This window comes from Pecten maximus, chromosome 14 (assembly GCF_902652985.1).
Source record: "Pecten maximus chromosome 14, xPecMax1.1, whole genome shotgun sequence".
Taxonomy (NCBI): domain Eukaryota; kingdom Metazoa; phylum Mollusca; class Bivalvia; order Pectinida; family Pectinidae; genus Pecten; species Pecten maximus.
In genome coordinates this window covers 6,725,763-6,753,648 of record NC_047028.1, presented here as the reverse complement: position 1 = coordinate 6,753,648, position 27,886 = coordinate 6,725,763, and the positions used below count along the sequence as shown (strand labels likewise).

Genomic DNA, 27,886 nt, shown 5'->3' with positions numbered 1-27,886 from the left:
AGAAAGTATGGACATTTGGCAAAGAGGACAGTGCATATTATGGCAGAGACATCGAAGGAAGCTTACAAGCGAGGACACCAAAAATAAGACATCAGCACTTAAAACTAACCACTAACACATAGTCCGTCGGATGGGACTTAAAACGGTGCCCCGTGTACATGTAAGAATGTCCAACTTGCACGATAAAAATCACTTTGCGGTCTTTCGTTGAAGAGTAGGTGTGATAACGCCGGACCCAGAGGATAGTTTTTTTTAGGTCAGTACTTTATTTTTCATATCATTTGATAGATATTTAGGCGGACGTCAAAAACTTCGATAGACCAAATTTATAGGGTAGGGTCATCTCTCTCCTTCTCATCTTCGATAGGATAGGCGTAACTGCTACTAAACAGTGCCAGGTTAGGATTCATTCGGAATCGGGGAGTCGTCTCAAAAATTACCCAGAAGTTCTCCAACCGACTCCCTTCTCTTCTTTCCCACTCTCTCCGTTTACTCCATACTGTACCCACTCTACTCAATTTCCTATCTGTTCTCGTCAGCTGAAAGGCCGTAAGGCCTTAATAGCGGACGTAAAACCCATAAATAAATAAATAAATAAATAAATAAATGTTACAAATTAAAATTAGACAATTTCATTATAACTTTAGTCCCTGGCCCCAAGTACATGTATGCTACCCGTGAGGGAGATTGGACGATAATTAAAATAGTACTATGCAATTTATAAATTGAATAATGCTATGGCAAGTTTCAAAGCAATACGAAAATAAATGCTAATGAAATTAATGATTATTTCTTTCCTCTCGAGAATCTGTCTGAAGATTTTCGAGCCGCTTGTTATCGCAGTCCGGGAACGGGAATGGCGTACAATATTTCACCCCAATGTTGCAATCCAGTACCGTTACAAGCGTTCAGAAGACCTCGATTATGCCTGACGAAGCAGACAACACAACATTCTGTGACGTGTTTCTCAAAACATTACAGAAAGGGCAAAGAAACAGCTGATTTAAGTTTCCATATTTAGACATTGTGCCATATCCCTTGGTTGTGAACTGAAAGGGATATCGGAATTTCCAGAAACCAGTTGATTATCTCATCATTAATGCAAAACACAGGTGTGTACCTTGTTAAGAAAACACGATTAATCATTTGTTTACATATCGTTGGTCTTCTGCACACGACGTAAACAACACAAATCAGTCACGGTTGAGGTATGTCGATAGCTTCTAAGAGGGAACATATCACTGCATGGAACATTTTCTTGTGCTTATCACAAGTTAATCAATGTCGCTAAAAGTGTGCTACAGTAGGTGTCAATTAACTGTGTTCGTTTTTGCAGTGGGGTGTAAGTTACATGTACAGAATGTGTTGTTTCGTTAACTTGTATTACATAATAGATTTAAACATTTAACTGTTACTAGATGTTAGTAGGCACACTGTCGGTATTGATACAATTTGTGACATATCGTGTCGTCCATATGGCAGTGAGTGGGTGCTAACACTGTACAAAATTGTACATTGATACTCCAGTAGGAAATCGTTGACAAATGTCGTATCAAGTTACATAATAATAAGCCCTACTTTACAGTACAGTAATATTTCCTAAAAAAGGCACAGAAGATTTTGAGCAGTGAAGTCAAGGTAATGGCCTACCAGTCACTTGCCTGCCCCTAGGTTGAGTAAGCCACATTCAAAGACATATATATATGACGCTGGTACAATAAGTCTTAATTATTTCTGACATTTAATCAATGTAGATATTCATCATCAATGCCAGGCTGATATAAAGAAAGTTGATAAAATATCAGAATAATTCAAACCATGTGCTTCCAACTGAGACTCCCGTACACAGAACAAGAAATGATCCAACTGCGATATGAAAAGAGGAAGATGTCAAAAAATAAAAATAAACCATGCTACAGTACCTTAGTACCTTAGGCTATCCTATTTTACAAGATCGTGTGAAAGAACAGGGAAAAACACATTCCTGCCGAGTTCCCACACAGGAATTGAATCTGGGTTCCGATGTGATAAGCCACGACTCTACCTCCTGAGCCAATTAAGAAGCATATTACTCTGTCAGGCTCAGCTGAATGACCATAACTGAACTAACAACAAATTTAAATGATAATCCTGGGCGAAACCGGTAGACCAAATAAATATCCAAGAACCCTCAAATCCTGTTGCTTGTTGCGATTGAATTCTAACGATAAATGATAATTTGTTCCATGCACCAAATGGAATGCTCTTTTTGCACCATGGGTCTCTGGTGATATTGATGTGATAGAATGTTCTGGTACCATTGGTATTTGACGTGATATCTTTTATTGGTTCTAGTAACTTTATCCCTGGCCGTAGTTTTGCCATTCTTATCTTTTTACATACCCATCAAAATTTGACTGGAGTATTATGGTATGGCATCATATTCCTTTGTCCTTCCATTAATTTTTTTTTGTCCGGATATCTGTTCCTACATTATTTTTTCGGATGCAATAATGAATGCATTTCATTTGTCATGGGAGATGCATATATTGTAATTATTCTTTTGCTAAGCAGTACTCGTGTTACTAAAGTTGAGGGCTTGTATATATATCACATTCATACATCCCGTAATTTACGGTAAAATACAGCTTGTAGCAGATTTTGAAAGTCAAAAAGTACCATTCAACTTTCTGTATATGATAACATGTCTCACAAACTTTCTAAATGTGTATTAAGCCTTCCTGTTTACCTGTTTTCTAGCAAGTTTATAATAATATCTCTATGTTTTCTGTTAATTTAAGGTGCTGAAGTTTGTTGGGTGGTATGAGAGAGGAAGAAGATCAATGTTTCACCAGTCACAGTTGGTGGATGGTAAGCTGCCGGTGTTTGTGTTTCCATCGTCTCTGACATTTTACTCCGATGACCAGTCCACACACAAGCAGGTTCTTACCCTCTACAACCCATACGACTTTCCGCTCAGATTCAAAGGTAAAGATAATTCATTCACGCATTCGTCACTTACATTGCTGAAAGCAAATTTCTGGCTAATATGTATGAAAAACACATTGTTATTCCCGGACTTTGTTCTTCTTGATATAAAGAACTTAGGTGTTAAATTCTATATTGAACCTTTCAATCAAGGTCATCTCATTCTATGAATGTCATCTATTTCAGTCCCCAATGTAACAATTCTTTGTACAAAATGTATATAAACCCCTATAAGACTTTTCTCTGCTTTGCTGGGTGACCTTTATAGACAGGTTTGTACATTGTTGCTACCAAAATATTTTTTCCAAAATTTATTATTCATTCATTTCTGTGAAAATCTGAGTAGGTCGTATTGTAGATTCAAATACATGTAATGTCTTAATTACCAAAGTCATAAGCTTATTAACATGTAGGCACTTTTAAAAATATGTATACAAATGTAATGATATGATGACTGAAATGATTTTATGTAATTCATTTATTAGCTTAATTACAGAGTAATTGGACTCAGATTGCACTTGTACATATATTGCTTATTCTGTGGACATTTATGTTAAGTTTTTTTAACAATTGCAGTGCTATGTACTACTCCGAGAAAATACACAGTGGTGGAGGCAGAAGGCACAATCAAGGAGAAATGTTGCTGTGATATGTAAGTAGGGGTCTCGTAGAAATGTAGGTAAAGCTGGTGTGATACTGGAGGTCTCATAGAGACTTCGGTCAATGCAAGCTGGTGTGATACTGGAGGTCTCATAAAAATGTATTAAAGTTGGTGTGATACTAGAGGTCTCGTAGAGACTTTGGTAAAGTTGGTGTGATACTGGAGGTCTCATAGAAATGTATTAAAGCTGGTGTGATACTGGAGGTCTCATAGAGACTTTGGTCAAGCTGGTGTGATACTGGAGGTCTCTAAGAGACTTTGGTCAATGCAAGCTGGTGTGATAATAACTGATACTGGAGGTCTCTAAGAGACTTTGGTAAAGCTGGTGTGATACTGGAGGTCTCATAGAAATGTATTAAAGCTGGTGTGATACTGGAGGTCTCATAGAAATGTATTAAAGCTGGTGTGATACTGGAGGTCTCATAGAGACTTTGGTAAAGTTGGTGTGATACTGGAGGTCTCATAGAGACTTTGGTCAAGCTGGTGTGATACTGGAGGTCTCTAAGAGACTTTGGTCAATGCAAGCTGGTGTGATACTGGAGGTCTCATAGAGACTTTGGTAAAGTTGGTGTGATACTGGAGGTCTCTAAGAGACTTTGGTCAAGCTGGTGTGATACTGGAGGTCTCTAAGAGACTTTGGTCAATGCAAGCTGGTGTGATACTGGAGGTCTCTAAGAGACTTTGGTCAATGCAAGCTGGTGTGATAATAACTGATACTGGAGGTCTCATAGAGACTTTGGTAAAGTTGGTGTGATACTGGAGGTCTCATAGAGACTTTGGTCAAGCTGGTGTGATACTGGAGGTCTCATAGAGACTTTGGTACAGTTGGTGTGATACTGGAGGTCTCATAGAGACTTTGGTAAAGTTGGTGTGATACTGGAGGTCTCATAGAAATGTATTAAAGCTGGTGTGATACCGGAGGTCTCATAGAGACTTTGGTCAAGCTGGTGTGATACTGGAGGTCTCATAGAGACTTTGGTAAAGTTGGTGTGATACTGGAGGTCTCATAGAGACTTTGGTAAAGTTGGTGTGATACTGGAGGTCTCATAGAGACTTTGGTAAAGTTGGTGTGATACTGGAGGTCTCTAAGAGACTTTGGTCAATGCAAGCTGGTGTGATAATAACTGATACTGGAGGTCTCATAGAGACTTTGGTAAAGCTGGTGTGATACTGGAGGTCTCATAGAGACTTTGGTAAAGTTGGTGTGATAATGGAGGTCTCATAGAAATGTATTAAAGCTGGTGTGATACTGGAGGTCTCATAGAGACTTTGGTAAAGTTGGTGTGGTACTGGAGGTCTCTAAGAGACTTTGGTCAAGCTGGAGTCACAGATACAGTAAAGTTGCTGGACATCCACATTTTAGCTCCTTTTTTTCTGCTGTATTCTAAAAGCCTCTGACCCCAGCCGCTGAATTCCTGAAAAAATCATTAATGTTGCTAATATTTGCATTTTGTGTTTTGGCTTTGGATACCACATAGAGTATAACATCAAATATTATATGTGGCGCCATTTTCCTTTTTATTCCCATTTAGTGATATCTCTTAATGAATAAGCTATATCATTAAATGTGAATAAAAAGTACAACGGTGTCCCTGGATTGCCTAATACCGTATATCGGGTTTTTTTTAGCGTATGCCAAATTTCGTGTTTTCTGTGCAAAATGACACGTTTTATTTTTAGCGTTTTCACAACGTGTAATTCAAATTTTAGCCTACATATGTTTCATATACAAAAACAAAACAAAAAAACGAAGAAGTACAGTAATAATAATTTATCTACACGTTTGTTGGCTTCAGCAAACTCAGGTCTGTCCCTGACCGGATTTTCTTTGTCCTTCCGTGTAACGGTTACAAATCGTAGCATGGCCATGTTTCACTTGGCAATGCCACTCTCGTTATGATTTCAAATAGATCTATACAAAGGACAAAACATATGGTCAACTGTGAGTACATTTTTATTGAATAAAACAGTGCAGTCGAGTCACGGCCAAATAAGCACACCTGTACACGGCATGTGTAAACAGGTGATCGGTTCATGACAACACACCTACAAGGGAGCTAACTCTTACTGTAAAATATGACCAATTTTAGTGATATCTTATAATTCAGGTCGCGAAAATAGCGAAAATTAGACACTCGCTAAAAAAAACGATATACGGTATCTCAACTTCCAGTCATCAGAATTCCTGCTGTGTATATCGACATGACAAGTTGTTGTTTCTGTGTTTCAGTGTGATAAGACATATAGATATATGTATCAACAATGAGGGAATCAAAGATAAGTTTCGGATCCAGGTTGTAGAGCATGGACAGAAAAAAATACTCGGTAAGTCAACAAGTTCAGTGTTTGAAATCTCTGGATTTTTTAATCCATTTGAAGATTTGTCATGTCCTGTGATAAACTGTATGGATTAGGACATTTTAAATAACATCTTAGCTTGTCTGGTCCAAGTAGGAAAACATTTCTCGAAACTAAACTGTCTAATTGATGATATCAATCTGTCATTGTAGGAAGGAAGGAGGTGATATCTGTCCTGCTCCCAAAGAAGGAGAGCTCACCTCCACCTGCCGAAGATAACTTCATGTCCATGCATGTACCAGGACGAGGAAGGGAAACTATCCAGCCTACCAGTTCCTCTCGTCATGGTAATGATACAGCCTTCATTTACAATTAATAAAACTGCATCATATAATTGTTTCATATTCCAAGGTCCCTTCAGTGATGCTGTAGATAATTGTGTTGAAATCTCGACAGGAAGCTGGGAAAATATAAGTTGGCCAAAACAAACGTTAAAATATAGAACACCTTTCTATAATTTAACATATGTTTTGGCTTGTGTAAATGTAACCCTGGTAAATACTAGCCGCAATATACCGCTCGGCTAGAGAGATCTTCTCTTTAGCTCGATCGGTTGAGCGTAAGACTAGTAAGCCAGAGGTCCCGGGTTCGATCCCTAGCGGAGGCAGTGATTTAAATTTAATTAATCCTGCACTCTGTTACATTGGCGCCCATGTAGGGACCCGGGGAAAATACTCCGGATTGCTCCACAAGCATCGCTGTTACTCCTGGAAACTCGAGGACGAGTTCTTTCCTGGAGGGGGAGTATGTAACCCTGGTAAATACTAGCCGCAATATACCGCTCAGCTAGAGAGATCTTCTCTTTAGCTCGATCGGTTGAGCGTAAGACTAGTAAGCCAGAGGTCCCGGGTTCGATCCCTAGCGGAGGCAGTGATTTAAATTTAATTAATCCTGCACTCTGTTACATAAACTTATTCTCTATCAAATTTGGTAATTTATAGATATTGGATAAGTTGGAAAGATCAATCTGATTTGGAAAATTGTAGATATTGGATAATTTGGAAAGATCAGTCAGATTTGGAAAATAGTAGATACATTGTATTTAATAATTTGGAAAAATCTTCAGACTTGGTAAATTGCAGATATTGGTTAATTTGGAAAGTTCTTTATACAGAGTTAACTGTAGGTATACATGTACATGATAAATGATCCTTTTTTTCTTCATGTCGATAGACAAGTCTTCAGGTCACCTATGAATTTCATGAATGAGATTACCTAGTATAGTTTTGATAAAAAGATGAAGTCTGAATAGAAATATGACTATTCGTAATTTTAAATATACATTGTATTTGTTTCTTTTATTAAATATTGACCCAGTAACAACTTTTAAAAAAAGGGTTATGTACATGTAAAATCAGATGAAAATTTTGAAAAAAAAAGTTCAGGGAAATTTAGAGAAATAGTGGGGAGATAGTCTGACAATCATGTACCAACAATATTGATAAATGCATCATGTAGCCTGATGTTGCAGAACAATAAGTATCATGTGAACGTATTTGTTGTAGGTCCAGATGGAAATGTGCGGACAGGAGGAGGTCCCAGTCTCATCATCCTTCTGGCTGCAGTGACTTGTATCCTAGCCCTGATGTTACCTACTCACGGTGTGGATGGTGATACCAATCTCCCGGGATATCTCCATCTGTCACTTCACCAGAAACTTATAGCAGCTTATATACTAGGTAGGTCACTTCTAAATCCTCAATTAAATCTGTCTTTAAATGATCTTGTTATACCCCCTCCCATGTAAAGAGACGTATATAGCAATCTCTTTGTATATCTTATGATCTTCTGGACAGATTTACCAGTAGTTCATCATCTCACCAAAACATTTCACCATCAAGTTCTAAACCGGATTGTACTTTGGTGGTTATTTCCTGTCTTTAAAAATTGTTGACAGCAAATGATTTGTTAGATTGTTGTTTGTTGTTACATCAAACAGAATATCATCAGCTGCTGAAAAAATCCTACCAAAATACTAACAGTAACAAATGTTACAATGCAAAAGGAGACCAGCTTTAGTCAGCTCCATTTTGTTGTCTTGCCTGTGACAGAAAGTTATCAAAGAGAGACTTAAGTGTTACTTTCTGTCAACATTTCACTTTAAAGTTTTGTGTATAGATCTATTTCTTAGAAAGTCCAACTTTAATAACCAAACTTGATATAGTTAGATGACATAGTAGAACATGTCAACACAGCTTTCATGTCATCCATAATTAATTGATGGTCCAGTAACCCTGAAATTAGATAAATGGGATACTAGGGATGCTGGAAGTCTAGACTTTTTAACCCTAGTTCTACCAATTCAATATTGAGTCTGAGCGAGAAAACAAAGTGGCTGACATGCCGCCATCTTGGATTTTGAGAGGTCTTTGGTTTTTATAGGACTTGGAAAGGACCTAGAAGCAAGGCTTTAGCCTTGGAAAGCCTTTAAATTGGTGAAATGGCCTTTAAAGGCCCAAAATTTTACTTAGATGCTTTGAATCTGGGAATATAAGCCTTGAATTTGATAAAATAGGCGTTGTATATAGTTTCTGTATAAAGTTAATTTGCATTTTGGCAGATCAATGTACATGAGAGGCATGGTGTAGTTAACCACTACCAGTGGGTTGTTGAAGCAGATTTGAAATATGACACCTTCTGTGCAGTTTGTAGGAGACTGATAGTTGTTTAAAAACTGACTTGAGAAGTGCTGAACATCATCTTTATGCTACCTTGGCTGGTAACACGTATCAGCGGGCATGCATTTGAACAGATCATAATTCTGTAATATAAAACTGATGAGCATTACAGGGACAAAATAAACATATTCAAAAGGGTTTATGTCTTTGGCATATATCTGTAAATAGTTTTTGAAGGCCTTAAATTTACTTGAAAAAGCCCTAAAAAGGCCTTAAATTTCATAGGCCATTTCCTGTATAAATTGTGATTTTGTTATCACTATTTCTCAAAAAGTACGAGAGGAATATTTCTCAAAATACACAGGTAGGTTCCCCTTGGTTCCTGTTGTGTCCAGTTAATTTTGAGTCTGATCAGGAAGATAAAAGGGCCGACATGCAGCCATCTTGGATTTTGACAGTTGAAGTTTGTCATTGCTATTTCTTGAAAAGTATTGGAGTGGTTATTCTCAAACTTAACATGTAGATGCAATTTAGTCCCTTGTTGTGCCATCTCAATGTTGAGTTTGATAAAGAAAACAAAATGGCTCACAGGCAGCCATCTAGGATTTTTGACTGCAAGTTTATTATTGCACTTCTTGATAAGTACTTGAGAGATACTTTTCAAACTTCAAATGTAGGTTCCTCTTGGTTGTAGCTTTACCAATTCAATTTTGTGTCTGATCAGAAAAACAAGATGGCCAACATGAAGCCATCTTGGAGTTTGATAGTTTAAGTTTGTTATTGCTATACATCTATTTAAGTTCTTCGTAGATCATTTTCATATGAAGGTTTTCCTAAATTTCATTTATACATATTTGGAAAAAGAAGTATACTTTACAGTTGAAATGAAAATGGTGAAATTCAGCCAGATTATTTAACATGCTGGTTATCCAATTAGCAAATAGTCCTAAGATAATTTGTTTATTATGAATGAAGGTAATCACCCACTCAACCTAGGGTTAAAGTGTTGTGACATTTGTATATGTTGGGAATGTTGGGATACATCACTCACACAAGGAATGCCATGACACTTCCCTACTACCACTGGCAATACAATCCTATGTCTGTGGTGGAGGTCCTGGGAATTACTGTCTGTACGTACGATAATAGGGAATTACTGAATCTAAATATAAAAATTCTCATTATTTTATACATATCTAGATGTTAGAATATTGACAGTTAAAATTAATCTATCTATATATATAAACGATATACATTAAAATTGCTCACATCTAAAATACAACAAATGTACTGTTAAATCATAATAAATTGATAAGTCCCCAAGAAATCCTGTTTCGTTTACAGCAATCTTTATAATCTGGATTGATGTCCAAATCAGCCAAATGATTTGGTTGTAGTCTTATCTCATTTATCTTTTCTACGGTCATATTGAGTAAAAACTTATATTTTGTAGTATAAATGTGAAATACAGGGTAATAATATTAAATGTACATATGTAACATGAAAGCTATGATTATGTCCCTTTGATTGATAGGTTTTGATCTCAGACCAAGTAGGGATTTTTTCAATTGGAATGACAAATTTTCCTACTTTTAAATGTATTCTTATCTTAAAGCATGTTGTCTATTAACTGAGCCTTGAACAGCCAGCTTTGGTTGTCATTGTTTATTGTAAATTTGCAGGGGAACCGTTCAGTGCTGATTTCATTGCCTCCCATAGGGTACAGTTTGATTTGAACTAAGGCAGGTTATACATACTACAACATGGTCTTTGGATGGAAGTCATTTAATGGTGAATTATTGCTTGCTTCATCGCTACAATTATGGTATCATAATGGAAATAAGCTGGATGGTATTTAGTTCTTTAAGTCACAGTTCTATCTAGTTAGTTTATAATACTATAATATACATTTGTAAATATGTATCGGGGACGAAAGGGGACATTTTATGTCTATGTATCCTGACTGGAGGAAAGATAGCATGGAGCCCTACACTGAGTGGAAGAGAGGATACATGGAGCCCTACCCTGAGTGGAGGAGAGGAGACATGTAGTCCTAATCTGAGTGGAGGAGAGGGGACATGGAGTCCTAACCTGAGTGGAGGAGAGGAGACATGGAGTCCTAATCTGAGTGGAGGAGAGGAGACATGGAGTCCTAATCTGAGTGGAGGAGAGGAGACATGGAGTCCTAATCTGAGTGGAGGAGAGGGGACATGGAGTCCTAACCTGAGTGGAGGAGAGGAGACATGGAGTCCTAACCTGAGTGGAGGAGAGGGGACATGGAGTCCTACCCTGAGTGGAGGAGAGGAGACATGGAGTCCTAATCTGAGTGGAGGAGAGGAGACATGGAGTCCTACCCTGAGTGGAGGAGAGGGGACATGGAGTCCTAATCTGAGTGGAGGAGAGGAGACATGTAGTCCTTATCTGAGTGGAGGAGAGGAGACATGGAGTCCTAATCTGAGTGGAGGAGAGGAGACATGGAGTCCTAATCTGAGTGGAGGAGAGGGGACATGGAGTCCTAACCTGAGTGGAGGAGAGGGGACATGTAGTCCTAATCTGAGTGGAGGAGAGGGGACATGGAGTCCTAACCTGAGTGGAGGAGAGGAGACATGGAGTCCTAACCTGAGTGGAGGAGAGGAGACATGGAGTCCTAATCTGAGTGGAGGAGAGGGGACATGGAGTCCTAACCTGAGTGGAGGAGAGGAGACATGGAGTCCTAACCTGAGTGGAGGAGAGGGGACATGGAGTCCTACCCTGAGTGGAGGAGAGGAGACATGGAGTCCTAACCTGAGTGGAGGAGAGGAGACATGGAGTCCTACCCTGAGTGGAGGAGAGGAGACATGGAGTCCTAATCTGAGTGGAGGAGAGGGGACATGGAGTCCTACCCTGAGTGGAGGAGAGGAGACATGGAGTCCTAATCTGAGTGGAGGGGAGGGGATCGAGTCTTACTCTGAGTGGAGGGGAGGAGACATGGAGTCCTAATCTGAGTGGAGGAGAGGAGACATGGAGTCCTAATCTGAGTGGAGGGGAGGGGATCGAGTCTTACTCTGAGTGGAGGGGAGGAGACATGGAGTCCTAATCTGAGTGGAGGAGAGGGGACATGGAGTCCTCCCCTGAGTGGAGGAGAGGAGACATGGAGTCCTACCCTGAGTGGAGGAGAGGAGACATGGAGTCCTACCCTGAGTGGAGGAGAGGAGACATGGAGTCCTAATCTGAGTGGAGGAGAGGAGACATGGAGTCCTACCCTGAGTGGAGGAGAGGAGACATGGAGTCCTAACCTGAGTGGAGGAGAGGGGACATGGAGTCCTAATCTGAGTGGAGGAGAGGAGACATGGAGTCCTAACCTGAGTGGAGGAGAGGAGACATGGAGTCCTACCCTGAGTGGAGGAGAGGAGACATGGAGTCCTACCCTGAGTGGAGGAGAGGAGACATGGAGTCCTACCCTGAGTGGAGGAGAGGAGACATGGAGTCCTACCCTGAGTGGAGGAGAGGAGACATGTAGTCCTAATCTGAGTGGAGGAGAGGAGACATGGAGTCCTACCCTGAGTGGAGGAGAGGGGACATGGTGTCCTAACCTGAGTGGAGGAGAGGAGACATGTAGTCCTAATCTGAGTGGAGGAGAGGAGACATGGAGTCCTACCCTGAGTGGAGGAGAGGGGACATGGTGTCCTAACCTGAGTGGAGGAGAGGAGACATGGAGTCCTACCCTGAGTGGAGGAGAGGAGACATGGAGTCCTAATCTGAGTGGAGGAGAGGAGACATGGAGTCCTACCCTGAGTGGAGGAGAGGGACATGGAGCCCTACCCTGAGTGGAGGAGAGGGGACATGGAGTCCTAATCTGAGTGGAGGAGAGGAGACATGGAGTCCTAATCTGAGTGGAGGAGAGGGGACATGGTGTCCTAACCTGAGTGGAGGAGAGGGGACATGGAGCCCTAACCTGAGTGGAGGAGAGGGGATATTGAGTCTTACCCTGAGTGGAGGGAAGGGGATGTCATGTCATATCCTGAGTGTGGAGGGGAGGGGACATGGAGTCTACCCTGATCAGGAGTGGTCCTCAAGGGGAATGGAGTCCTTCACCTAAGTAGGGGAGAGGGGACAAGGAGTCCTACTTTGGGTGGAGGAGAGAACACATGGAGTCCTGTCCTGAGAGGAGAAGGCCCTTAGGATCCTAACCTGAATGTAGAAGGGACATGGAATCCCACCCTGAGTGAAGGAGAGGGGACATTGAGCCCTTATCCTGAGTTTGGGAAGGGGACATGGAACCCTACTCTGAATGGAGGAGAGGGGTACATGGAGCCCTAATCCCTAGTGGAAGAGAGGGGACATGGTGACATTATCCTGAGTGGGGAGGGGCAGTCGCACAGAGACCTACACTGAGTGGGGGAGGGGGCATGGAGTCCTACCCTAAGTGGAAGAGAGGGGTATGAAGTCTTACCCTGAGTGGGTGATAGGGGACATGGAGCCCTTATCTTGAGGGGAGGGGAGGGGACATTGAGTCAAACCCTTAGTGGAAGAGAGGGATATGAAGTCTTACCCTGAGTTGGTGATAGGGGGATATGGAGCCCTTATCTTGAGGGGAGGGGAGGGGACATTGAGTCAAACCCTTAGTGGAAGAGAGGGATATGAAATCTTACCCCAGCTGACTAGAGGGACTAGAGAGAAGGGGAGTTGAAGTCCAGCTGAATTTTAAATGGGAACGGTTTTTTTGTCCAGAAATAAGTTGGAAGAACAAAGAGTCTTATTTTAGAATTCGAAGGAGAAAGCATAGGGCCTATATACAGTTGGTATTTTTGTTTTGTTTTATGTAATATTAAAAATTAACTATCTCTGCAAAATACGGACATGGATTTTCAAATATACATTCATGTTGTATTCTTTGTATCTATTTGTGGAGTTCTGCTGTATGTTACTATACAAATTCTTATATATGTGATACATGTTCTGGGAAATAAATCACATTACATTGTGGTTGTGCTTCCGACTAGACACCCATAACATGTATAGTGAAATCCTATAATACTGAAATATGAAGATTGTCAATATATGCATGAATTATTCAGAGTATGAAAGTAATGCTTTTCTGATCACACAGATACTACACCGACAATGAGGATCAGGTGACTATCACTCATCCTCACTGGACAATATTTCCTTGTCATTATCATGGATTCAAAGGTCAAATTTATCTCAGTACAACAGACATTAAGTCCACAGTGAGACCTGTATTGATCACTACCTGTCTATAAAGACTGTCTGCATGTACATAAAAATACATATGTACTCATCAGAATGCTACAACACCTTGTTAGGATCTATTTAGTAGATCAAATGGTATACAGTCAAACCTGTCTATAAAGGACACCAAAGGGACATATCAAAAGTGCCCTTTATAGACAGGTGTCCTTTATAAGGAGGTTAATTATTCAGTAAATTGTAAGGAGTGGGTCTGATGAGTCTGTCCTTATAGATAAGTGTCTTTTATATAGAAGTGTCCTTTATACAGAGGTTAACTATATAGTAGATTGGAAGGAGTGGGTCTGATGAGTCTGTCCTTTATAGACAGGCGTCCTTTATATAGAGGTGTCCTTTATAACAGGTTTAACTGTATTTATTGTGAAAGAGACCTCAATCATAAAATATATACCCCTGATTATGTGTTTTGCCTGTTTGTTTGCTAGAAATGAATTTTAGAATTTTATTTTTTAACTTCTTAAGTTTGAGTTTTATGAATTTCTCTTTGTGAACATCCTATTATATTGTAGTTTGACTCGAAATGACTCCCATCGTCAATGGGCAATAAAACAGTACAAAAATCACAATCATACCTTCATAACATGCATTAATTGTAGCATGAAAAAACATCTACAGGAGGTCCTATAATCAATAGCATTTTACAACATGAAGTGGGATAAAACGTGATTATTCTCTCCATGTAGGAGTACTTAAGGAAATATTGTAAGCTAAAACAGTTGCTGATAGATGGATTTGATTGTAGGAGATGCATCAATATGTCTGCTGATTTAGATTCTACAGTTAGAAGTCTGGGTTAGATCACTGTCCACTGTGCATGCAATGATTCAGGAAGGAAGAACAATTACACAGACCTGTATTCATAAGTTTTATATTGTGGTGAAAATTAAAAGGCAGAAAAATACTAAATGAAAAAAAGTGTGTGGAAAAAAAGTGTGTGGAAAAAAAGTGTGTGAAAATGAATAGGAGGATTATACACGTGTCTGAAAATGCAGCAGAAATGTGTTCAATTTAAAATCATTTTACCTTTCTTCATTGATTTATGATTAAATTTGAGCATTTACTAGACATTATACTAAATCTTTAATGGAACATTCTAAATTTGGCTTCTTTGTTGTCAGACTGATAGAATGTGTGTACATGATCAGACTTGGTGTTTGACTTTTTGTAGGACCAATCACAGGTTTATAGATCCCAGCTCCTTCAGTATCTTTCTGTGTATGTGTGCAGGTCTGACATGTCTGGCCTTAATCCTCTATTCTCTTGTAAATTTTGAAATATTTCAGAAACTACTACTGATCAATTAAGCTGGGACTCTTTGACATTTCAATAATGTGATATATTTTCTTACAACAGATTCACAGTATAGTACTTAAAAGTATAAGAAAAAAGAGATTCCTTGAAATTCTTTTTGAAAGTACTATTGTTGAACAATCACAGAATTTCCAATAAAATTAATGCAGTATTATTAATAAGTACCTTATAACACATGTTTTCTCATAATGAATATATTGTTAGAAATACACATGGAATGCTCCCTTCTATGATTATGTATTCTGTTTTCACAATTTATGTGAATATTGGAAGTTTAATTCCACCATATTCACATTTTTTTTTCAAGTAACACCTTTGCCAACAACAACAATGCCACTACAAAGTTATACATAATCAATTTTGTGTGGAGAGCTTATGAGAGTCTTCTTCTTAAACAAGCTATGTTACACGACCACATGTAGGAACTCTGAAGGATTTTAGGGACCTAGTCTTAATAAATATCTAATGTATAAAACTGTAAATCAGGTGAGCTGTCAAGCTGTACAGACATCCTGATAAAGTTGATATTCAACAAGGAAGTTGCTCAAACATTTGTATTATCTAAAAATATAACCAGTGTATTGATTTTAATAAAACATTTTGTGTGAGGATTTTCTCACTCGCAGTTGGTGCGTTATGTCTGTGGTCGGAAATTAATTTCAGATCAATAAATCTGTTGTGGATGTTTCATGTTGTTTTAAATATTGATACTTTATTTCATACTTCTGAAGCTTCAGCTTAGTAAATCATAAACTACACATGATAACATTAATATTTCAGCAGGTCTCTGTTAAACCTAAAGAGCACACTTCAAGGCAGCTATCGCAGGTGCATTGCCATGCAATGAAATATCAGGAAAATATCAAATTTTTTAACACATTTTGCTTCCAGATGCCCAATCCTTGTGTTGTTTACTTTATTTGACAGTGTCCAGCTTGACCACGGCAATTCTTTCCTATAATTAGCCCTGTCTAAAGAAAATATTTTAGAGAGTGACAGCTGGATAATGTAGAAAGCAGGCAATATTGGTTTGGGTGAACATTTGTATGCCGTAACTTCTACTTCTAAATGATAATGACCAACTTCAACAAGTTGAAGACAATGTCATGAGAGAGAGAAAAAGTGATGCAGTCATTTCCTAGAAAGCCAAAAAAGATGTATATATAGGTATTAATTAATTTTGGGGGATATATACTGACAGGAGGGCAGTCTTAAAGGATGCAGCTGTTGGACAGGAGGATACGATATCTGGTGGGATCTTGTTCCACTCAGATATTGTACATGGAAAAAATGATTGTTTACTGACCATGGTTTTGCAGTGTGGTAGTTGAAATGATTTGTGATGGGTATGCCTTGATTGCCTGTTTGTTGGTGTCAGTCTATTGTGTTGGCTGATGGCTACTTGGCTGTTGATAATTTTGTCTTGAGTCTCCATCATAATGCCCAAGATTCCAGTACCTTGGCTTTAAACATTAATTCCATTTTAACATGTTTACCTGTTTCTCCATGTTCAGAGAGTGTTAATTAAGTGTACAGCAAAGTTTCTGACAGCGGTGACTTCCTCAATATTTTAGGCACCAACCTGAAGATGGAGATCTTAATGAATAAATATGTCGTCTGTAGTGTTTCAATCATATTGTGGCATTGTTTCTTTCTTCTTCACATAAGAAACCTTGATGGCAGGATCATGGTGACAGCTGGTTTAGGTCAGTGTAATTTTAAGAGTGAAAACAATAACTGTGTTTTGAGATTTGAAGAGATATATTGTAATATTTTACAAGTTGATTTGTTAATAGCACAATGTGGAGTAGAGCCAATTCTTTGTGAGAGTTGTAATCACCATGATTATACACAATTCTAATCCTATTTTAATGCATGGGTGGTTAAATGTTGTTTTCCAATATTTTGAACTGCAGAGTGTCTTTTAAATGAATGACCTTGGCCTTCTTTAAGATCATAGGATCAAATGTTTTACAATACATGTATTTGAATTTTTTTAATAACATAGAGAATCATGCAGGGTTCTGATACTGCAGCTACTACAAGGAGAACCCACCTCAAAATGACCGTGGCTGTTCAGGGGTGATAAACCCAACAAACAAACGTAACTGATACTGGGCATGTTGCATACTTGGATAGCAGGGCACCAAGTTTGTTGAAATTCATGACCATAATCTGCTTTCAAGGTCTGATGTTAGGTGGTGAACTCAGACTTGTTGTTGTCCTGTCCATCTAATGCCAGACTTTGTTGAAGTCCAATTTTGTTCCTGGAACAAGCTAGCATTGGCCTTCCGGCAGTCCTGTCTAGATTAGGCAGGCCTTTTCTGTTTGCTGACAATTCTCAATTGATAATCAATTGTGGAGAGAATCTCATGGTTATGAGGTCACAAAACATTTTGGCTGAGTTATCTATAATGCCTTGTCAGAGCTCAAATAAAATTGAATCTAGGAGTTTATCTTTAAGGCAGAGATTTGGGTTTTGAAATGTGATAGGTTTTGTCCTTTATCAGGGAAACATGACAGTACAACTGTGGTAAGGTTTTGTCCTTTATCAGGGACACATGACAGTAAACTGTGATAAGTTTTGTCCTTTATCAGGACACATGACAGTAAACTGTGATAGGTTTTGTCCTTTATCCAGACACATGACAGTAAACTGTGACAGGTTTTGTCCTTTATCAGGACACATGACAGTAAACTGTGACAGGTTTTGTCCTTTATCAGGACACATGACAGTAAACTATGATAGGTTTTGTCCTTTATCAGGACACATGACAGTAAACTGTGACAGGTTTTGTCCTTTATCAGGACACATGACAGTAAACTGTGATAGGTTTTGTCCTTTATCAGGACACATGACAGTAAACTGTGACAGGTTTTGTCCTTTATCAGGACACATGACAGTAAACTATGATAGGTTTTGTCCTTTATCAGGACACATGACAGTAAACTGTGACAGGTTTTGTCCTTTATCAGGACACATGACAGTAAACTGTGATAGGTTTTGTCCTTTATCAGGACACATGACAGTAAACTGTGACAGGTTTTGTCCTTTATCAGGACACATGACAGTAAACTGTGATAGGTTTTGTCCTTTATCGGGACACGTGACAGTAAACTGTGACAGGTTTTGTCCTTTATCAGGACACATGACAGTAAACTGTGACAGGTTTTGTCCTTTATCAGGACACATGACAGTAAACTGTGATAGGTTTTGTCCTTTATCAGGACACATGACTAGTAAACTGTGATAGGTTTTGTCCTTTATCAGGACACATGACAGTAAACTGTGATAGGTTTTGTCCTTTATCAGGACACATGACAGTAAACTGTGATAGGTTTTGTCCTTTATCAGGACACATGACAGTAAACTGTGATAGGTTTTGTCCTTTATCAGGACACATGACAGTAAACTGTGATAGGTTTTGTCCTTTATCAGGACACATGACAGTAAACTGTGATAGGTTTTGTCCTTTATCAGGACACATGACAGTAAACTGTGATAGGTTTTGTCCTTTATCAGGACACATGACAGTAAACTGTGATAGGTTTTGTCCTTTATCAGGACACATGACAGTAAACTGTGACAGGTTTTGTCCTTTATCAGGACACATGACAGTAAACTGTGATAGGTTTTGTCCTTTATCAGGACATGACAGTAAACTGTGATAGGTTTTGTCCTTTATCAGGACACATGACAGTAAACTGTGACAGGTTTTGTCCTTTATCAGGACACATGACAGTAAACTGTGATAGGTTTTGTCCTTTATCGGGACACGTGACAGTAAACTGTGACAGGATTTGTCCTTTATCAGGACACATGACAGTAAACTGTGACAGGTTTTGTCCTTTATCAGGACACATGACAGTAAACTGTGACAGGTTTTGTCCTTTATCAGGACACATGATAGTAAACTGTGATAGGTTTTGTCCTTTATCAGGACACATGACAGTAAACTGTGATAGGTTTTGTCCTTTATCAGGACACATGACAGTAAACTGTGATAGGTTTTGTTCTTTATCGGGACATGACAGTAAACTGTGATAGGTTTTGTCCTTTATCAGGACACATGACAGTAAACTGTGACAGGTTTTGTCCTTTATCAGGACACATGACAGTAAACTGTGACAGGTTTTGTCCTTTATCAGGACACGTGACAGTAAACTGTGACAGGTTTTGTCCTTTATCAGGACACATGACAGTAAACTGTGATAGGTTTTGTCCTTTATCGGGACACGTGACAGTAAACTGTGATAGGTTTTGTCCATAACCCTAAATCAATAGCTGAATTCACTCTGGAATATATTGTGTTGAATTGAATGCATTCGGCAGGTTGTTAACACAGAAACTATGGTCTTGCCTCTGTTACCCAGTGTTTACAGTCTACCAATTAGAGTCTGTTAATGATAGCCACAGTAATAATACAATCCAGGTTCTGCCAGCGTCCTTGTGCCAGGATTTGTACACAGACAGAATTAGTTGTGTTTTGATGCTTGGATTGGGAAAGTGAATACCTTTTTAGAAGTAGGAAAAATTTCAGGAAAACATGTTCAGTAAATATTTCATCTCGGTATACGTAAAACACATTGATATTCTTGTCATAAACAATGTACAAATGAATCACCAAACATTGTTGTATTAAGACAATGATACAAGTATACATTCACTGGACAGTTGTGTCAAGATTATTCTACAAGTATACATTCACTAGACAGTTGTATGAAGATTATTCTACAAGTATATAGAGGATATCTAACAGTGTTTTCAGTAATACCAAATATATTTCACGAGTGGGGCTAATATTTTGATATTTTTCACGAGTGCGCAGCACGAGTGAAAAATATCAAAATATTAGCCACACGAGTGAAATATATTTGGTATTACTGAAGACACTGTTAGATATTCTGTTTATTACATTTTTTTATCAACGAAAAACCTACCCCGTATGCTAACTAGGCCTACAGCGAAAGTTTGCATACTAAAAAATGTAGTTCCCCCTGTCCAGGTGCTGACATATATGTCGAGCTTTCTGATTGGTCAATTATTGTGATATTTTCTAATCATTAATTTGATTGGTCAAATCAGCAAAAGTGATATTTTTCAAATATGATATTCTTCACTAGTGAAAAATATCACTTTTATAGAATGAATAATTTTTGATATTTCACTGGTAAAAATGTAATAAATATACATTCACTAGACGGTTGTATGAAGATTATGATACAGGCCTACATTTCCTGGTCAGATTTATCAAAATTATTCTACAAGTATACATTCACTAGACAGTTGTATGAAGATTATATATGGTACAAGGAAGAGTATGTGTATTTGAGCCATACCTCATGATCACCACCTCGGGCTGTTACCAAGCTTGTTTAGATTGATGTTATGAAATCTGTATGTCAATTGTAATTCTTTGATGTTGGTGTAGTTATGTAATGGTGGAGATTGTCTGTCTGTGATAGAGTTAAAAGTACAAATGTAAGTGTATCTAATTTTCAGTTTTTATATGAGACATATTTACTGCAACAGGGCTTCCAGAGAGGGCAGTTCTCCAGATGACTTAAATTATATTTGAATAATTCTTGTTACTGTAATATTTACAGAAAAAGCTTAAATCATTAAGAAAATTCTATATCAATTGATGATTTAATTTTGTAAAATGTTTGTCATACCAATGGATGATTTAGTTTTGTAAGATATTGGTCAAACCAATGGATGATTTAGTTTTGTAAGATATTGGTCAAACCAATGGATGATTTAGTTTTGTAAGATATTGGTCATACCAATAGAAGATTTAGTTTTGTAAGATATTGGTCATATGTACCAATGGATGGTTTAGTTTTGTAAGATATTGGTCAAACCAATGGATGGTTTAGTTTTGTAAGATATTGGTCATATGTACCAATGGATGGTTTAGTTTTGTAAGATATTGGTCAAACCAATGGATGATTTAGTTTTGTAAGATATTGGTCATATGTACCAATGGATGGTTTAGTTTTGTAAGATATTGGTCATACCAATGGATGGTTTAGTTTTGTAAGATATTGGTCATACCAATGAATGGTTTAGTTTTGTAAGATATTGGTCATACATTGTACCAATGGAAGGTTTAGTTTTGTAAGATATTGGTCATACCAATGGATGATTTAGTTTTGTAAGATATTGGTAATACCAATGGAAGGTTTAGTTTTGTAAAATGTTTGTCATACCAATGGATGGTTTAGTTTTGTAAGATATTGGTCATACCAATGAATGGTTTAGTTTTGTAAGATATTGGTCATACATTGTACCAATGGATGGTTTAGTTTTGTAAGATATTGGTCAAACCAATGGATGGTTTAGTTTTGTAAGATATTGGTCATACCAATGGATGATTTAGTTTTGTAAGATATTGGTCATACCAATGGATGGTTTAGTTTTGTAAAATGTTATTCTTACCTATGGATGGTTTAGTTTTGTAAAATGTTATTCTTACCTATGGATTGTTTAGTTTTGTAAAATGTTATTCTTACCTATGGATGAGTCCATTCAGTCTGCCACCTTATTTAGTTAATGAAGTACATATGTGATATGATTTTTACTGCCAATACTAATGAAAGATTTCCCGTTGTATCGTTGCAGGTTTGGTCACTATGGTAGTCCTACAATCGTGATATTTACTGGAGCGGGCCTCAACATGATGCCATCTACTTGTATTCCTCCTGTTTTATCAAATGCTTCAATTGCTAATGTAAATATGTGTAAAAGTCTTCAAAATGTCAAATCCACAAACAGTATCACTTTATCATCGGCAACAATTTATCACTACTGTTAAGGTAAGTCTCAAATGTCAGAACAACAAACAGATCCTTCGGAAACTAACAACATTCTCTATAGTCCTTTATGTAAGGCAAGATTTAGAGATTCCTTAACATGGTATTAGATGTCTCAGACAAGATTTAGAGATTCCTTTACATGGTATTAGATGTCTCAGACAAGATTTAGAGATTCCTTAACACTGTGTAAGATATGTCGGACAAGACTTAGATATTCCTTAACACGGTGTAAGATGTCTCAAACAAGACTTAGATATTCCTTTACACTGTGCAAGATATGTCGGACAAGACTTAGATATTCCTTTACATGATGTTAGATATCTCAGACAAGACTTAGATATTCCTTTACACAGTGTAAGATATCTCAGACAAGACTTAGATATTCCTTACACAGTGTTAGATATCTCAGACAAGATTTAGATATTCCTTTACACAGTGTTAGATATCTCAGACAAGACTTAGATATTCCTTTACATGGTGTTAGATATCTCAGACAAGACTTAGATATTCCTTTACATGGTGTTAGATATCTCATACAAGACTTAGATATTCCTTTACATGGTGTTAGATATCTCATACAAGACTTAGATATTCCTTTACATGGTGTTAGATATCTCATACAAGACTTAGATATTCCTTTACACGGTGTTAGATATCTCAGACAAGACTTAGATATTCCTTTACACAGTGTTAGATATCTCAGACAAGACTTAGATATTCCTTTACACAGTGTTAGATATCTCAGACAAGACTTAGATATTCCTTTACATGATGTTAGATATCTCAGTCAAGACTTAGATATTCCTTTACACAGTGTTAGATATTTCAGACAAAACTAAGGAATTCATTTGCATGGTGTTAGATATCTCAGACAAGACTAAGATATTCCTTTACATGATGTTAGATATTTCAGGCAATATTTAGATATTTCAGGCAATATCTAGGGGTCCCATAAATCTTTTCCTTGCAAGGTACTTTTTTACTGATAGCTAAGAAATGTAGTTTGTTGACTATATATGCATATATATATATATATAAATGCAAAATAATTGTTTATAATTATTGAGAGTCAGTAGTAATTCTGTACTAATATACACCACATGACTAGATAGTAATAAGGGTAGATTCTCCCTTGTGATCTATGTCAACAGTAACCAGTTGGTATCACTTTATCTGGCCGAGTCATATGACAATTAGCTATATATAGACCATTGACTCTTCATGATAAACAAATTAATATTTATATTATCAAATCAGATATAAACAATAAATATCTAAGTTATCATGACTCTGTTAGACTGTTACATCCTTGTGTATATATCATCCAAATATTCCGGTGATAAAAACCCATTGTGCTATATGTATGAAGGCTAATTGATTAAGGTGTGTTTTCCTATTGTACAGCACACGATGCTTGCTGCAGTGTATGCCACTGTGTCATGTCTTTTTTACACGACAAGCCCAGAGGGTCACATTGGCCTAATTAGACTTTGGGTAAAATGGGTTCATCATGTACTTGGATCCCCCTTAATTTGACCTTGACATTGCTATATAATTATCCCGCTATAGATTTAATAAATATTTGTTCTGATAGAATGGTTTTAACACTACAGTATATATATATATACGTAGCTTAGATTCTCAAATCAATCTTAATTTTTTGTCAAATGTGTCCTTACCTAAATCATTATATGAAAGAAAAATCATAACTAAAATTAAACATCAATTCAGATTTTGAGGAATGTTTTAAGAAAATGTTCGAATTTCAAAATATATTCTAATGACTCGTGGAAATAAAAGTGTATCACTTGGATTCTAAGAGAGTTATTTTGATTTCATATGATGTTTAATATAAAATGATATTACTTCTGATTTCATTAACATTTTATGTAAAATATGAAGTTTCTACATACATATAGACAGTAGATTCCGGTAGTGTAGACATACTGGAGTATGTGAAATGTTTTAACTGTGAACCAAAATTGAGAAATGTTGTTGCCATATGATATATACAGTGTACTTGTACCTGGTAGTGATTATCTTGTGAAATATTTTTACATTTCTGATAGTCAAGTCTTTCATTTTTAATTGCATTTGTTGGATTTCACAAAAGACTTTGCTTCATGTAAGCTAGCTGTAAAAAGTATAAATCTCTGGAAAATAGCTCAGAACTTGCCAGTTAACTTAACTTTCCCCATTCTGAGGAAGTGAGGAAGAGGAGATTTCTGATTTTTTATCCACATTTTACTACATATATGTGTAATTAACAGGAAATCTTGTCTTTATTATTCAATATTTATTACATTGTATACTGTAACGTTTGTTATGAGGTCTGTGAGTTTATTTTTAGCCCACCATCATCAGATGGTGGGCTGTTCAAATCGCCCTGCGTCCGTGGTCCGTCGTCCGTCCGTCCCTCCGTCCGTCCGTCCGTCCGTCCGTCCCTCCGTCCGTAAACAATTCTTGTTATCGCTATTTCTCAGAAAGTACTGAAGGGATCTTTCTCAAATTTCATATGTAGGTTCCCCTTGGTGCCTAGTTATGCATATTGCGTTTTGAGAACAATCGGAAAACAACATGGCCGACAGGCAGCCATCTTGGATTTTGACAATTGAAGTTTGTTATCGCTATTTCTGAGAAAGTACTGAAGGGATCTTTCTCAAATTTCATATGTAGGTTCCCCTTGGTGCCTTGTTATGCATATTGCGTTTTGAGACCAATCGGAAAACAACATGGCCGACAGGCAGCCATCTTGGATTTTGACGATTGAAGTTTGTTATCGCTATTTCTGAGAAAGTGCTAAAGGGATCTTTCTCAAATATCATATGTAGGTTCCCCTTGGTGCCTAGTTATGCATATTGCGTTTTGAGACCAATCGGAAAACAACATGGCCGACAGGCAGCCATCTTGGATTTTGACGATTGAAGTTTGTTATCGCTATTTCTGAGAATGAACTGAAGGGATCTTTCTCAAATTTCATATGAAGGTTCCCCTTGGTGCCTAGTTATGCATATTGCGTTTTGAGACCAATCGGATAACAACATGGCCGACAGGCAGCCATCTTGGATTTTGACAATTGAAGTTTGTTATCGCTATTTCTGAGAAAGTACTGAAGGGATCTTTCTCAAATTTCATATGTAGGTTCCCCTTGGTGCCTAGTTATGCAAATTGCGTTTTGAGACCAATCGGAAAACAACATGGCCGACAGGCAGCCATCTTGGATTTTGACAATTGAAGTTTGTTATCGCTATTTCTGAGAAAGTACTGAAGGGATCTTTCTCAAATTTCATATGTAGGTTCCCCTTGGTGCCTAGTTATGCATATTGCATTTTGAAACCAATCGGAAAACAACATGGCCGACATGCAGCCATCTTGGATTTTGACGATTGAAGTTTGTTATCTCTATTTCTGAGAATGTACTGAAGGGATCTTTCTCAAATTTCATATGAAGGTTCCCCTTGGTGCCTAGTTATGCATATTGGGTTTTGAGACCAATCGGATAACGACATGGCCGACAGGCAGCCATCTTGGATTTTGACGATTGAAGTTTGTTATCGCTATTTCTGAGAATGTACTGAAGGGATCTTTCTCAAATTTCATATGAAGGTTCCCCTTGGTGCCTAGTTGTGCATATTGCGTTTTGAGACCAATCGGATAACAACATGGCCGACAGGCAGCCATCTTGGATTTTGACAATTGAAGTTTGTTATCGCTATTTCTGAGAAAGTACTGAAGGGATCTTTCTCAAATTTCATATGTAGGTTCCCCTTGGTGCCTAGTTATACAAATTGCGTTTTGAGACCAATCGGAAAACAACATGGCCGACAGGCAGCCATCTTGGATTTTGACGATTGAAGTTTGTTATCGCTATTTCTGAGAATGTACTGAAGGGATCTTTCTCAAATTTCATATGAAGGTTCCCCTTGGTGCCTAGTTGTGCATATTGCGTTTTGAGACCAATCGGATAACAACATGGCCGACAGGCAGCCATCTTGGATTTTGACAATTGAAGTTTGTTATCGCTATTTCTGAGAAAGTACTGAAGGGATCTTTCTCAAATTTCATATGTAGGTTCCCCTTGGTGCCTAGTTATACAAATTGCGTTTTGAGACCAATCGGAAAACAACATGGCCGACAGGCAGCCATCTTGGATTTTGACAATTGAAGTTTGTTATCGCTATTTCTGAGAAAGTACTGAAGGGATCTTTCTCAAATTTCATATGTAGGTTCCCCTTGGTGCCTAGTTATGCATATTGCGTTTTGAAACCAATCGGAAAACAACATGGCCGACATGCAGCCATCTTGGATTTTGACGATTGAAGTTTGTTATCTCTATTTCTGAGAATGTACTGAAGGGATCTTTCTCAAATTTCATATGAAGGTTCCCCTTGGTGCCTAGTTATGCATATTGCGTTTTGAGACCAATCTGAAAACAACATGGCCGACAGGCAGCCATCTTGGATTTTGACAATTGAAGTTTGTTATCACTATTTCTGAGAAAGTACTGAAGGGATCTTTCTCAAATTTCATATGTAAGTTTCCCTTGGTGCCTAGTTATGCATATTGCATTTTGAGACCAATCTGAAAATAGCATGGCCGACAGTCAGCCATCTTGGATTTTGACAATGGAAGTTTGTTATCGCTATTTCTGAGAAAGTACTGAAGGGATCTTTCTCAAATTTTATATGGAGGTTCCCCTTGGTGCCTCTTTATGCTTATTGCATTTTGAGACCAATCTGAAAATAACATGGCCGACAGGCAGCCATCTTGGATTTTGACAATTGAAGTTTGTTATCGCTATTTCTGAGAAAGTACTGAAGAGATCTTTCTCAAATTTCATATGTAGGTTCCCCTTGGTGCCTCTTTATGCTTATTGCATTTTGAGATCAATTGGAAAACAATATGGCCGACAGACCGCCATCTTGGATTTTGACAATTGAAGTTTGTTATCTCTATTTCTCAAAGTACTGAATGGATCTTTCTCAAATTTCATAAGTAGGTTCCCCTTGGTCCCTTGTATTGCATTTTTGGACCAGTCTGTCCTTAAAACAACCTGGCAAACAAACAGACCGTTAAATCTCAAATTTCTTATATAGCTAGGATTCCCTTGTTTGAAAAGTACTGGAGGGATGTCTCAATTTGCACAGATTAGTAAAATGAAGGGAAAAGTAGAGAAAAGATCAATCTGACATGGAACTTACGAAGATCATTCAATGGTGGGCGCCAAGATCCCTCTGGGATCTCTTGTTTTCTGAAGCTTGAAATTTTATGAATGATGAAACTCCCAGATTGAAAATCCAAAACTTTTGACAAAGTATAATCCTATCACAAGGGATATTCAAACTTTCTGTTCATATTAAAGAAGCTTAAAGATTTATTTAGTAATCGTAGATCTTAGTTGAAATTTACAATGTGAACTGGTGAATTTCAAGGTTACACATGTCTGAAGGAGTTTATATTGGGGTATAACTGGATAAGACAGGTTCCAGTAACTACATTAATAAGTTTTGCTTTAGGCTATATATTTTGTAACTTGTGTATCAGTGCCATGCTGTATATAGAGGTAATACATATGATTATACAGTGTACTGTAAAATATGCAATTTCAACTGGGAAATCAATAATTTGAAATAGTTCTGATGAAGATTAATTAAAGTGGAATGAAATGAATACAAGAATGAAGCATTTCAGTTTGAGTATTTATAAGGAAAGAGGATGTACATACAGTGTCCACTCGCATATATCTTATTTACAAAAGCACATTTTTAGAACATTGATATTTACCTAATACAATTACACAATTAATATATATATATACATGCATTTTTAGCTCGCCTGGCCCAAGACACCATTGACCTTATTACATGGTGCAGCATCCGTTGTTCCTAAAAATCACTACTAG

General features: G+C 37.7%; 1 protein-coding gene across 3 annotated transcripts; it reads left to right on the top strand.

Annotated features, from left to right (window-relative positions):
• Positions 1-927: 927 nt before the first annotated feature.
• On the top strand, positions 928-23,033 carry LOC117341992 (motile sperm domain-containing protein 1-like). 3 transcript variants are annotated; one of them, XM_033903925.1, is made up of 7 exons: positions 928-1,112; positions 2,781-2,967; positions 3,544-3,619; positions 5,859-5,953; positions 6,139-6,273; positions 7,492-7,665; positions 21,791-23,033. In XM_033903925.1, the coding sequence occupies exons 2-7, from the start codon at positions 2,823-2,825 to the stop codon at positions 21,820-21,822; spliced, it is 657 nt and encodes a 218-aa protein (XP_033759816.1). In that variant the 5' UTR covers positions 928-1,112; positions 2,781-2,822; the 3' UTR covers positions 21,823-23,033. The 3 variants fall into 3 exon arrangements, with proteins under 3 accessions (XP_033759816.1, XP_033759818.1, XP_033759817.1); XM_033903927.1 differs by lacking the exon at positions 21,791-23,033 and adding an exon at positions 8,547-8,573; XM_033903926.1 differs by having other exon boundaries at positions 1,096-1,208.
• The last annotated feature ends 4,853 nt before the right edge of the window (positions 23,034-27,886 follow it).